We start from the raw sequence: 14,183 nt of genomic DNA on the forward strand, positions 1-14,183 counted from the left end.
AAATAGATAAAGTAAACAAATTTATAAAAAGAAAACAAACCCCGTGACCTCCCCCCCAAAGACGTTTCTGACACCAGTGTTTTGACCCCTGCCATGTACGTAGATCCTGTGTATCTGCGTTTGTTCCATATTTTACCCAACTCCTGGCAAAAATGGTCAACGCAAAATAAAGTAGACAGTAGCTCAAATGGCACCTCACAGTTATTATTAAGAACTGAAATAATAATAAAATCTTCTTGGCAAATCTTAGATCCGTAAAATTTGACCTGGAAAAATTGGATAGAAATAGTGGTCACAAAGAACTTCTAAGATGGTGACAGTATTAGTGACAATATCTGTTAAGGACAAAAACAGGGTTGGATTGAATATCACAAAATATAAATGAAAAATAATTTGCTTTGGGGCTTCCCTGGTGGCGCAGTGGTTGAGGGTCTGCCTGCCGATGCAGGGGACATGGGTTCGTGCCCCGGTCCGGGAAGATCCCACATGCCGCGGAGCGGCTGGGCCCGTGAGCCATGGCCACTGAGCCTGCATGTCTGGAGCCTGTGCTCCGCAACGGGAGAGGCCACAACAGTGAGGGGCCCGCCTACCGCAAAAAAAAAAAAATAATAATAATAATAATTTGCTTCTAGGAAAACCATTTTAATAAAAAATGAAAGATCTGGGGAGAGTTTACTGATCTGGGGTAGAAAATTGATCAAGGAATTACACCGTCAGGATGGAAATGATTTCCAAAAAATATCTTCTTGAAAAGCATTTAAAAATGTTCGTATACATTTTGAATAAGACATTTGTATTTGTAAATAAAGTCAAATATCCTTGAAGTCAATATTCCCCCGGGTCTAAAACATCAGAGTCAAAACGTCCCATATTCTTAAAAGTCTCACCATCACTTCAAACTCATCACGTTCCAAACTGACCTCTTCACTTTCTCTTCTAAATTAGCTGCTTCCCAACTAGCCTGTCACTGTCACCACTTTTTTCTAATCGTCCAGATTAAAACTTTGGTGTTATCATGCACGCTTGCCTCTCCTTCATTCTTTATACTGAATCAATCACCAAGAATGTTGTCTTTCCTTCGCTGCATCTTTCAGATTTTTACCCTTTTCCTTCTGTTTCTACACTTGGTCCAGCTTTCTTCACCTTGAGCAGAGATGCGGCTTCCAGTTTGATATTCTTGCTCCAGACGGCCCCCACCGACTCCCCCGGTGCCCCCAGGCCACCTTGCAAGCAGCTGCCAGCTCAGCTTTCTGAAGTGCTGCTCCTAGCATGTTCTTTGATTAAGAATCTCCAGAGGCCTCTTACTGCTTACACAACCAAGTCCCAACCTGTCTGCCTGTCTTTCAGAAGCCTTCATTATCCACCGCCTTTGTACCCATTCCATTTTATTTCTCACAGTTTCCCCCCATGATCCCTCTTTTATGACCGATCTCCCCACTGACTGAGAAGCTTCGCGTTCATCCTGCTTCCATGCTGTGTGCAAGCTGTTCCCGTGCCCGAAATAGCCTCCTTTGTGCCTTGTGATACCCAGTCCTACCCACTAACAAAACACTTACTGTGTTTGCATTTTGATATGGAAATAAGACATGCCCTTTGCAGAAAATTTGGACAATACAGAGGAATATAAAAGAAAAAATTAATCTCATCACCTTTCAATAACAGCAATTAACCCTTTTGGTATATTTCTTTCCAGTCTTTTTTCTATATATTTACTTACCAATTTCTTTTCACCTGTTGAGATCAGCCTGTATATATTACTTGCATCTTGCTTTTTTACTTCTCATTAAAAGTATTCTTTCTAAATTCTGTCTCCTATAGTGAATGTTCATTATATAGATGTATCGTAATTCTATTGGCTATTCCTCTACTTTTGAAAATAGTGGTTGTTTACAATTTTTTGCTATTATAAATAATCCTGTGATGAACTTCTTTTTATATATATCCATGCTGGCATTTCTGATTATTCTCATAGGTTAAATTCTGAGAAGTCAAGGAGTTGATAAGTCATGGAGTTTTGATATTTTTGATACCTATTGTCTAATTCCTTTTTAGTTTTGTACAATCTTGTACTCCAAACAGCAGTACAAGAGCATTCTTATCTTGCTTTATAATTGTCATAAATTACAACTTGGCTTATTTGAATGTGGCAGTTATCTAAGTATTGTTTTCATTTGCAGTTATTTGATTACTCATGAGGTAAAACTTGTTAATATATTTATTGCTTTTTAGTAAGATTCCCCTCTGTGGACTGTTCACATATACCCTTTTCCCATTTTCCTAGTTGGTTCTTATTGATTGTGTGAGCTTTGTAGGTTACAGATAAAAAGCTTTTTTTCTATGTCTATCATATTTGTGGAAAATTATTTCTCCAAAACTGTTGCTTACTTTTTCACTCTGTGTATGGTGCTTTTCTGTTATAATTTTTAAATTTTTTGTATTGTTAAACATTAACAATATTTCCTTTGTGATTTCTTCCATTGTAATTATATTTGGACCATCCAGTTAAATACATACTTCTTATTTTTATTTTTAAAATTCACTTTATATACTATTTCAGTTTATAGTGTTAACTGAGTTAAGCTTTTCCCTTATATAGTCAGGCAATATTCTTTTTTTTTAAATTAATCTTTATTGGAGTATAATTGATTTAAAATGTTGTGTTAGTTTTTGCTGTACAGCAAAGTGAATCAGTTATACCTATACATATATCCACTCTTTTTAAAATTATTTTCCCATATAGGTCACTACAGAGTATTGAGAAGAGTTCCCTGTGCTATACAGTAGGTCCTTATTAGTTATATACTTTATATATAGTAGTGTATACATGTCAATCCCAGTCTCCCAAATTATCCCTCCCCCCACCACCATTTTCCCCCCTTGGCGTCCATACATTTCTTCTCTACATCTCTCTCTATTTCTGCCCTGCAAACCGGTTCATCTGTAGCATTTTTCTAGGTTTCACTAGAAATACAATATTTTTCTCTTTCTGACTTCACTCTGTATGACAGTCTCTAGATTCATCCATGTCTCTACAAATGACCTAATTTTGTTCCTTTTTATGGCTGAGTAATATTCCATTGTATATATGTACCACATCTTCTTTACCCATTTGTCTGCCGCTGGGCATTTAGGTTGCTTCCATGACCTGGCTATTGTAAATAGTGCTGCAATGAACATTGGGGTGCATGTGTCTATTTGAATTATGGTTTTCTCTGGGTATATGCCCAGTAGTGGGATTGCTGTGTCATATGGTAATTCTATTTTTAGTTTTTTAAGGAACCTCCATACTGTTCTCCATAGTGGCTGTATCAATTTACATTCCTACCAAAGATGCAAGAGGGTTCCCTTTTCTCCACACCCTCTCCAGCATTCGTTGTTTGTAGATCTTCTGATGATGCCCATTCTAACTGGTGTGAGGTGATACCTCATTGTAGTTTTGATTTGCATTTCTTTAATAATTAGTGATGTTGAGCAGCTTTTCATGCGTCTTCTTTGGAGGAATGTCTATTTAGGTCTTCTGCCCATTTTTGGATTGTGTTGTTTGTTTTTTTTAATATTGAGCTGCATGAGCTGTTTATATATTTTGGAGATTAATCCTTTGTCGGTTGATTTGTTTGCAAATATTTTCTCCCATTCTGAGGGTTGTCTTTTCACCTTGTTTGTACTTTCCTTTGCTTCGCAAAAGCTGTAAGTTTCATTAGGTCCCATTTGTTTCTTTTTGTTTTTATTTCCATTACTCTAGGAGGGGGATCAAAAAAGTTGTTGCTGATATTTATGTCAAAGAGTGTTCTTCCTATGTTTTCCTCTAAGAGTTTTATAGTGTCTGGTCTTACATTTAGGTCTCTAATCCATTTTGAGTTTATTTTTGTGCATGGTGTGAGAGAGTGTTCTAATTTCATTCCTTTATATGTAGCTGTCCAGTTTGCCCAGCACCACTTATTGAAGAGACTGTGTTTTCTCCATTGTATATCCTTGCCTACTTTGTCATAGATTAGTTGACCATAGGTGTGTGGGTTTATCTCTGGGCTTTCTATCCTGCTCCATTGACCTATATTTCTGTTTTTGTGCCAGTACCATATTGTCTTGATTACTGTAGCTTTGTAGTATAGTCGGAAGTCAGGAAGTCTGATTCCTCCAGCTCCGTTTTTTTCCCTCAAGACTGCTTTGGCTGTTTGGGGTCTTTTGTGTCTGCATACAAATTTTAAGATTTTTTCTTCTAGTTCTGTAAAAAATGCCATTGGTAATTTGATAGGGATTGCATTGAATCTGTAGATTGCTTTGGGTAGTATAGTCATTTTCACAATATTGATTCTTCCAACCTAAGAACATGGTATATCTCTCCATCTGTTGGTATCACCTTTAATTTCTTTCATCAGTGTCTTATAGTTTTCTGCATACAGGTCTTTTGTCTCCTTAGGTAGGTTTATTCCTAGGTATGTTATTCTTTTTGTTGCAATGGTAAATAGGAGTGTTTCCTTAATTTCGCTTTCAGATTTTTCATCATTAATGTATAGGAATGCAAGAGATTTCTGTGCATTAATTTTGTATCCTGAAACTTTACCAAATTCATTGATTAGCTCTAGCAGTTTTCTGGTGGCATCTTTAGGATTCTCTATGTATAGTATCATGTCATTTGTAAACAGTGACAGTTTTGCTTCTTCTTTTCCAATTTGTATACCTTTTATTTCTTTTTCTTGTCTGATTGCCATGGCTAGGACTTCCAAAAGTATGTTGAATAATAGTGGAGAGAGAGGACATCCTTGTCTTGTTCCTGATCTTAGAGGAAATGCTTTCAGTTTCTCACCATTGAGAATGATGTTTGCTGTGGGTTTGTCATACATGGCCTTTATTATATTGAGGTAGGTTACCTTCTGGAGTGGTTTTATCATAAATGGGTGTTGAATTTTGTGCATCTATTTTCTGCACCTATTGAGATGATCATATGGTTTTTATTCTTCAATTTGTTAATATGGTGTATCACATTGATTGATTTGCATATATTGAAGAATCCTTGCATCCCTGGGATAAATCCCACTTGATCGTGGTGTATGATCCTTTTAATGTGTTGTTGGATTCTGTTTGCTAGTGTTTTGTTGAGGATTTTTGCATCTATATTCATCAGTGATATTGGTCTGTAATTTTCTCTTTTTGTAGTATCTTTCTCTGGTTTTGGTATCAGGGTGATGGTGGCCTCGTAGAATGAGTTTGGGAGTGTTCCTTCCTCTGCAATTTTTTAGAAGAGTTTGAGAAGGATGGGTGTTAGGTCTTTTCTAAATGTTTGATAGAATTCACCTGTGAAGCCATCTGGTCCTGGACTTTTGTTTGTTGGAAGATTTTTAATCCAAGTTTCAATTTCATTACTTGTGAGTGGTCTGTTCATATATTCTATTTCTTCCTGGCTCAGTCTTTGAAGGTTATACCTTTCTAAGAATCTGTCCATTTCTTCCAGGTTGTCCATTTTATTGACATAGAGTTGCTTGTAGTAGTCTCTTAGGATGCTTTGTATTTCTGCGGTGTTTGTTGTAACTTCTTTTTCATTTATAATTTTATTGATTTGAGTCCTCTCCCTCTTTTTCTTCATGAGTCTGGCTAATGGTTTATCAGTTTTGTTTATCTTCTCAAAGAACCAGCTTTTAGTTTTATTGATCTTTGCTCTTGTTTTCTTTGTTTCTTTTTCATTTATTTCTGCTCTGATCTTTATGATTTCTTTCCTTCTGCTAATTTTGGGTTTTGTTTGTTCTTCTTTCTCTAGTTCCTTTAGGTATAAGGTTAGATTGCTTATTTGAGATTTTTCTTGTTTCTTGAGGTAGGCTTGTATTGTTATAAACTTCCCTCTTAGAACTGCTTTTGCTGCATCTCATACGTTTTGGATCGTCATGTTTTTGTTGTCATTTGTCTAGGTATTTTTTAATTTCCTCTTTTATTTCTTCAGTGACCTCTTGGTTATTTAGTAACATATTGTTTAGCCTCCATGTGTTTGTGTTTTTTACCTTTTTCCCCCCTGTAATTGATTTCTAATGTCATAGCATTGTGGTCAGAAAAGATGTTTGATATGATTTCAATTTTCTGAAATTTACTGAGGCTTGATTTGTGAACCAAGATGTGATCTATCCTGGAGAATGTTCCGTGCGCACTTGAGAAGAAAGTGTAATCTGCTGTTTTTGGGTGGAATGTCCTATAAATATCAACTAAATCTATCTGGTCTGTTGTGTGTCATTTTAACCTTATGTTTCCTTATTTATTTTCATTTTGGATGATCTGTCCATTGGTGTAAGTGAGGTGTTAAAAGTCCCCCACTATTATTCTGTTACTGTCGATTTCCTCCTTTACAGCTGTTAGCAGTTGCCTTATGTGTTGAGGTGCTCCTATGTTGGGTGCATATATATTTATAACTGTTATATCTTCTTGGATTGATCCCTTGATGATTATGTAGTGTCCTTCCTTGTCTCTTGTAACATTCTTTATTTTAAAGTCTAGTTTATGTGATATGAGTATAACTACTCCAGCTTTCTTTTGATTTCCACTTGCATGGAATATCTTTTTCCATCCCCTCACTTTCAGTCTGTATGTGTCCCTAGGTCTGACGTGGGTCTCTTGTAGACAGCATATATATGGGTCTTGGTTTTGTATCCATCCAGTGAGCCTGTGTCTTTTGGTTGGGGCATTTAATCCATTCACATTTAAGGTAGTTATCGATACGTATGTTCCTATGACCATTTTCTTAATTGTTATGGGTTTGTTTTTGCAGGTCCTTTTCTTCTCTTGTGTTTCCCACTTAGAGAAGTTCCTTTAGCATTTGTTGTAGAGCTGATTTGTTGGTGCTGAATTCTCTTAGCTTTTGCTTGTCTGTTAAGCTTTTGATTTCTCCATCAAATCTGAATGAGATCCTTGCCAGGTAGAGTAATCTTGGTTGTAGGTTCTTCCTTTCCATTACTTTAAATATATCATGCCACTCTCTTTTGGCTTGTAGAGTTTCTGCTGGGAAATCAGCTGTTAACCTTATGGGAGTTCCCTTGTATATTATTTGTCATTTTTCCCTTGCTGCTTTCAATAATTTTTCTTTGTCTTTAATTTTTGCCAATTTGATTACTATGTGTTTCAGCGTGTTTCTCCTTGGGTTTATCCTGTATGGGACTCTCTGTGATTCCTGGACTTGGGTGGCTATTTCCTTTCCCATGTTAGGGAAGTTTTTGACTATAATCTCTTCAAATGTTTTCTCTGGTCCTTTCTCTCTCTCTTCTCCTTCTGGAACCCCTATAATGCTAATGCTGTTGCATTTAATATTGTCTCAGAGGTCTCTTAGTCTGTCTTCATTTCTTTTCATTCTTTTTTCTTTATTTCGTTTCGCAGCAGTGAATTCCACCAGTCTGTCTTCCAGGTCACTTATCCGTCTTCTGCCTCAGTTATTTTGCTATTGATTCCTTCTAGTGTATTTTTCCTTTCAGTTATTGTATTGTTCATCTCTGTTTGTTCTTTAATTCTTTTAGGTCTTTGTTAAACATTTCTTGCATCTTCTCGATTTTTGCCTCCATTCTTTTTTTCTTTTAATTTATTTTTGGCTGCGTTGGGTCTTTGTTACTGTGCGTGGGCTTTCTCTAGTGGCGGCGAGCCGGGGCTACTCTTCGTTGAGGTGCACAAGCTTCTCATTGCGGTGGCTTCTCTTGTTGCGGAGCACGGGCTCTAGGCACATGGACTTCAGTAGCTGCAGTGCTTGGGCTCAGTAGTTGTGGCTCGAGGGCTCTAGAGCGCAGGCTCAGTAGTTGTGGCGCATGGGCTTAGTCACTCCGCGCCATGTGGGATCATCCTGGACCAGGGGTCAAACCCGTGTTCCCTGCACTGGCAGGTGGATTCTTAACCACTGTGCCTCCAGGGAAGTCCGCAGACCTCATATTAAGAGGTTCTGATATAATTGCTATGGGGTGCAGCCAGGTGTAAAGAGGAGCTGTTCAAATCCACAGTACAGGTGATATCAGCACATAACCAATGTTAATAACTACTGCTAAAGTGCTAAGGACCTGGTTCTCATCAGGAGCAAGCATCTGAATCACTTAAGAGTTTTGAGCAACTGTGCCCAAACTTGGAGGTTTTTATTCAGTTCATCTGGGCCAGGGCCTGGGTAAATGGACTTTAGAAATCCTCCAAAGTGATTCTCAGTGCATCCCTGGCAGAGAGGCTGTTACAGGATTATCTATGTTGGCTTCTTCATTTGTCTGGTTATCCTTGGGCTGTACCACCTTAATTTGATTATTAAGTTGGCTTCATTACGATTTTAATATCTGGTAGAAGTAATGCCCCCTTACAACTCTTGAAAAATTTATAAATAAATGCTTTTGTCTATTTATGCTTCTGCATTTGTTGTTCTCAAACTTCTACCTGGGGAACACGAACAAAACCCCAGGGTGCCAGGCCCATCAACACAGGGCCTGAGCTCTGTTTCCTATATTTGTGCTCCTGGTGATTCTGAAACCCACCAACGTCTGTAAACTGCTATTCTAGAATCTAGATGATCCTTTTAGTAATTATTGAGTTCAAAAATAATCTTACTGGGCTCTTGGTTAGATTCACATTAAACTTCCAATGCTGCCTTAAGACTCACCTTAAGGCTCACTTCCTCTAAAAGGACTTTTCTGGTTACCCCAACCCACATTCGTTACTCACTTCTCTAAACCCCTGGTTAGTTGACAACCAGTCATCATTTAGCTTGGTACTTACTTGTTATTTAATTCTTTTTTGCAATAGAGTTTGGGTCTCTTATTAAGCTGTAAGCACTTACAGGGCAGGCTCTGGCATCTCCTTGCATGATTCCTCGTATGGTACTGGCCCATGGAGGGCACTCAGTAAATGCTTACCTTTATAATCTCCACAAATTCCTGGAGTTTTTCAAATTCCTGGTCCATTACATCTTTTATCTAGTGAGGAAGAAAGGCAAAGAGCACATCATTGAATGTGGAGTTGTCTTTCAGGCATTTTAAGCTAAGGGCTGCAGCTGCTCCCCTGGAATGAGCTAGATAAAGATTAAGGAATGTTCTAATAATGGCCTACTAAAGCCACTTTCTTCCCAAGAGTCTGTGAAGGGACTAGGGTGAGTGTATCATCAAGTCAACACCAGCAGCAGCCTTGGCACAGCTTGGATCTGGTCATTGCAAGGCTGCCATGTGGAGCTCAGACCACAGCTTCAATTACACGTTCTTGCTTGAGCATTTCCTTTGTTCATAAATATGCTATAAGTGATTCCGTCAGAGAAACAAGAAGAGGATTCTTGCTCTGCAGCTCGCTCAGGGGAGGAGTATTAGGACAATGGAATTGGTCCCTGACTGCCCCCCAATTCCAGGTCAGTCTCTCTCACTCTGTCACTAAGGTTGTATCTCCCCACCCTTATCAATGAGATATCTTAGAGAGCCCTTATCATTCAAAATTTGGGTTTAAGCATGAAACAAGTAAGAAACAGATAACCTAAGCTGCTGACACGTAAACATTCTAGGGGATTTGGGCTCAGTTGGTTTGATTGCTTTTTCCATGCAATTTCTGATTTTCTTTACTATTCAAAGTTAGGCATTGCATTTTCCTTGAAGCTACACTTTTTCTCCATGAGCTGAAAAGTCTCATCCTGTTACCTGTTTTATCTCCTTCATTTTTTCCTTGAGCTCTTCCCTCACCTCCCTGAGTTCATTCTGAGAAAATAAAATAGAGAAGGAGTGAAGAAATGTCTTGGATGGAAGGGAAACAGTCAAAAGGAGGAAAGGAAAGATCCTGGGGCATTGCCAAAAGAGGAGCAGAGAGATAGATGCCAGCAGGGAGGAAAGAAAGGATGCTATTAAGAAAATAGGATAGTGGGACACACAGACATCCAGTACCTCCAGATGTGATGCACTTTGAAAAGGTCATACTTTCACTCCTGTGGTGTGAGAACCGAAAAATGTATGGCCTAAGTCTAATGGTGAGGAAGCATCAGACAACCCAAATTCAGGGTCATTCTACAAAATAAATGATTTGTCATCAAAAATGACAGTGTCCTAAAAGACAAGGTCGAAGAACTGTTCCAGACGAAAAAAGACTGAAGAGACATGGAAACTAGATGCAAGGTGTGATTCTGGATTGGATCCCAGACCAAAAAAGTTATCTTCTCTTTTGTTATGAAAGACATTAGTGGGATAACTGGTGAAATTAGAATAAGGGCTGTAGGTGAGAACTGTATCAACATTAATTTCCTGCTTTTGATGTTTGGATAATTGTACTGTGGCTGTGTAAGAGAGTGTTCTTGTTTTGAGGAAATATATACCGAAATTTGAGAGAACCACTTGCTCGCAGATGGTTCAGGAAATACATATGTTATATATAGGTGTGTGAATATGAAAGAGAGAAAAAAAACCCAAGATAAAATGCCAACATTTGGGAATCTGGGGGAAGGGTATACTAGAACTCATTGTACCATTTTTTGGAAAATATTCTGTAAGTCTGAAATTATTTTAAAATAGAGAGAACCAGAAGGAAAGGAGTCACAGGGGCTGGAGCAGAACTGTAGATGCTGGCAGTTCACCTGCTGCAGAAGTTGTTCTGTTGGCCCCACCTGTTCACTGGGCTGATCCAACTTCCTGTCTCCTGGGTCCACACACCTACCTTTAGCTCCTTTGTCCCTCCTGGTTTGGTAAATGGCCCTTCTTGTTTAGCTCCTTTGTAGTCATATGTCTGTTGGTTGGAAACAGAGACACAGAATATTGGAAACTGCAGGCGTGGGAGGGTGAGGCAGGAGGGATGACCCCGAGTTTCTGCTCCTCCCTTTGGGTCAGCACAGAGGTAACCTGGCCTCACCTGTGCAGGAGTTTCCTCCATCCTTCTCCCCTCTCTGAGCTCATCTCATTCCACTCCCTTCCTGGCCCACTGGGCCTCAGCTTTCTGTCCCCTCCACAGACATACTCATTCCCACCTCAGGGTCTCTGTGCGCACTGCTTTTTCTGCCCACGGCGCTCGTCCTCAGCCCTCCAGGGGCCGCAGCCTTGTCCTACAGCTCTCAGCTCAGAGGAAGGCCTTCCTGACGCCCTCAACCCACAGCAGCCCCCGAGTCACATCTCCCTATTTTAATTCCCTGCATCATAGGTAAAACTGCCGAATTTTTCCTTATTTATTTAGGTATCTACTTTGTTCTGTGAGAGCAGAGAGCTTGTCTCTCTCTCAATATATCCGCCAGCACCTGGGACAAGTCTTGGCCACCAGGAACAGCGAATGACCCTTGACTCCAAGTCACCTCCCCATGCGTCTCAGGCCTGGCTGCCGGTATGGCCTCAAACAAGCTTCTTACTCTGATCAGCTCTGGCTTCAATTCCAGGCAAACTGCCTTGTAGTTCTTGTTCTGCAGAGACAGGAGGCTGGGATTCAGGCTGCCAGGCATCAGGACTGGGGAGGACCCTCCACCCACCCAACCCTGCCTGTCCAACTGTGCTTAGGCTCAGGCCCACCTACCCCCAGCGCCTGGGCCAAGATAACTCACATTTTCTCATGTTCTACTCCTCTCATGAGTGACACCTGCCTGTTCGGCAGGCAGCCCTCTCCCTGGGGAGCTGGCGGGGGTGAGGGCTGGCGGGGACACTTTAAGATAACTCAAGGAAGCCGTCTAAGTATTTTTTCAGGAGCATTGACTTTGGAGGTAGACAGACAGACTTGAATTCTAGTGTCAGCTGCCCTCCTTACCAGCTGTGTTGACTTAGGCACGTTATTTAGCTTCTCTGAGCCTTCACTTCCTCGTCTGTAAATTGTGGATGATAATTACCTTTATCTGATGAGGTTCCTGTGTGCCTTAAACACGCGGGTAAGATGCGGGCCTGGCTGGGGTCATGGCTCCGGAGTGGCCGGGATAGGGGTGGGGCATTTCGGTGTTCCTTTTCCTGGCGGGGGTCCTTCCCACCCCAAGCCCAGGGGTCCATTCCCCACCCTCCTTCCAGCCTGAGAGGCCACGTCATGCTCAGAGGTAGAAAGAAAAGCCGAGGGTTCGTTGGGGACTCTCTGTACCCCCCAACTCCATCCAGTGAGAGTTCAAAGAGGCCCCACATTGGCCAGCAATGTTTCTCCTTTACCAGGTTTGTTTTCTTCAGTTCTGCCCTCTTGGCCGACATGATGGAGGAGGCCAGAGTGTTCTTCAACTTCCCAACCTCCCCACAATGGGCCCCCGGGACCAGGCCACTGCAGGTTACAGGCTGAGGTGAGGGCAGGATGCCCACCTCTCTGTGTGTGGAACAGCTGAGGTCACAATGCCCAGGACCTGCATGCCGGCCGCAGTGTCGCCGCAACTTTGAGCCTGGGGTGACTCGGCCGCTGAGAAGAGGACCTCAGGTCGGGTTCCAAAGCCACAAAGTCTCCCTCCTGCAAGGGGAGAGGGGCTGTTCTGGAAAGCCCACCCTGAAGGACCACAGCCAAACACAAGGCATGCCCCAGGAGAAGCAAAAATTGCCGGCTCCTTTCCCAGAGGGACCCACCCAAAGACCAGGAGGAGGTGTCTGCCCTCAACAATGAGCTTCTCCTGGAAGCCCACACACCTGCTCTCCTGACCCTTCTTCGAGCCTAAAGCTATTTTGGGTTGGGATGCCCTGAAGTTTCTCCGGTTCAAGGTGCACGTACTGTGCTAATCCGGGGCTCTCTGTGCTGGGGGAGGGGTGCCAGTCTCGGCAGGACGATCTCTGATGTCCAGGCCTGACTGCACAGCTGGCTCTGTCCCCTCTCCCCTCCTACACCCAACTCCATTCTTTCCTCCTGGTTTTTCTACTATCCTGGAAGAGCGTTAGGGCAAGAAGCAGTATGTGGACAGTGCAGTTGGTGAAAAGCTCAGATGATGGGCGATGAAGAATACTGAGGCCATCCTGAGGGTAACTATGATTTGTGTTTTGAGAGTCAAAGGGATGTAGCCTCCCTGGGACCTAAAATTATTCAGCATCCAGGTTAGCAAGCCTAACTGGATGCTGAATAATTCTCTTTCCTCTTATCCTTGGGCACGCCTTCTTCCCTCTACTACCTGCTACAGAAAGGGCCAACTTGGAAATTCCTAGAACAGACAGTACAGGAAATGATGCAAATTGCACGTGAAGTGCGTGTCCGCACCCCGGATGTGACTTATCACCCTCACCTTCCCATTTCCTGTGCCTATGCCTGTCCTTCCCAGAGGCGCTGAGCATTGGAGCTTCTTCGGAGTCACTTGCAGCATTTCTGATGCGTTTCCTAGGGGGTTATTTTGCAGCTCCCAACCTGGTGAGAGCCTTCAATCTCAGCCCATCACAACCAAAGGAGAACGTCTGTCACTGTTCAGTGGGGGAGGGGAAGAGATGGGAGGGGAGGAGAGGAAGTGGCGGGGAGCTTCCCAAGCTCCTCTCCCCCTTGTAAATGAGGGGTTGGAAAGCTAAGGTCCTTTGACCACTGTGCTCGGTCCTCCCAGATCCGCTGGCCACATGGCAGGAGGGCCCTTTCTCCAAAGGTTTCCAAAGTTCCCATAGGCTTGAGCAGGAAACTACAGTGAAAATGATGGTCTCCTTCTCAACGTTTACCAGCTCTGCGAAAATGGGCACCTTCTCGTCTTTGTTTGGGGCTGAACTCCTCCTGGGCCTGCAGCAAAGTGTCCTTTGCTTGGCTGAGCAGTTGTTAAATGAGTCTCCTCTTGGCCACGCATGTCACATGAGCCCACTGGCCCATATAGCAGGAAATTGGGTGTGAAAGGAATCAAGGTCTCATTGTGAAAACTGCTTTGTAAAGTAGAAAATTATACACACACACACACATCATCATCATCATCATCATCATTTGGACAGAAATTTAACTACAGACCCACAGTTCCAGGCTTGTGCCTTCGTATAGTACTTGCTACTCATGTCCTCAAATACATCATTGTCGTCATCAGTATGTTCTGGAAGGCCTGGGAATATGTTTAATGAACCTAAATAAATGAGTCTGTTACTTTCTTCTCTAAGATTTTGCAACTGCGTGAGGCCCTAGGTGGAAACAGCACTGTGATGTGGAAGTGGCTGTGGTATGACTTTGTTATATGCAGGCCGTAGGCCATTCTTTTTTTTGTGTGTGCTACGTGGGCCTCTCACTGTTGTGGCCTCTCCCGTTGCGGAGCACAGGCTCCGGAAGCGCAGGCTCAGCGGCCATGGCTCACGGGCCCAGCCGCTCCGCAGCATGTGGGATCCTCCCGGACCGGGGCA

General features: G+C 42.1%; 1 protein-coding gene across 12 annotated transcripts in view; it reads right to left on the bottom strand.

Moving 5' to 3' along the window:
• The window catches only part of TEX35 (testis expressed 35), a 28,839-nt gene extending 16,520 nt beyond the window's left edge, over positions 1–12,319 (bottom strand). For 10 of the 12 annotated variants that reach the window (XR_007473018.1, XR_007473016.1, XR_007473017.1 and 7 more), the window contains exons 1-4: positions 11,243–12,204; positions 10,618–10,686; positions 9,615–9,671; positions 8,850–8,909 (exon numbers count right to left, since the gene is read on the bottom strand). Coding sequence is in view for 7 of the 12 variants with exons in the window: in XM_049701026.1 (XP_049556983.1) it covers positions 8,850–8,909; positions 9,615–9,671; positions 10,618–10,686; positions 11,243–11,386 (330 nt within the window). In the remaining 5 variants the exon portion in view is untranslated. The other 2 variants (XM_049701029.1, XM_033428162.1) reach the window with 2 other exon arrangements.
• Positions 12,320–14,183: the final 1,864 nt, after the last annotated feature.

This window comes from Orcinus orca, chromosome 1 (assembly GCF_937001465.1).
Source record: "Orcinus orca chromosome 1, mOrcOrc1.1, whole genome shotgun sequence".
Lineage (NCBI taxonomy): Eukaryota > Metazoa > Chordata > Mammalia > Artiodactyla > Delphinidae > Orcinus > Orcinus orca.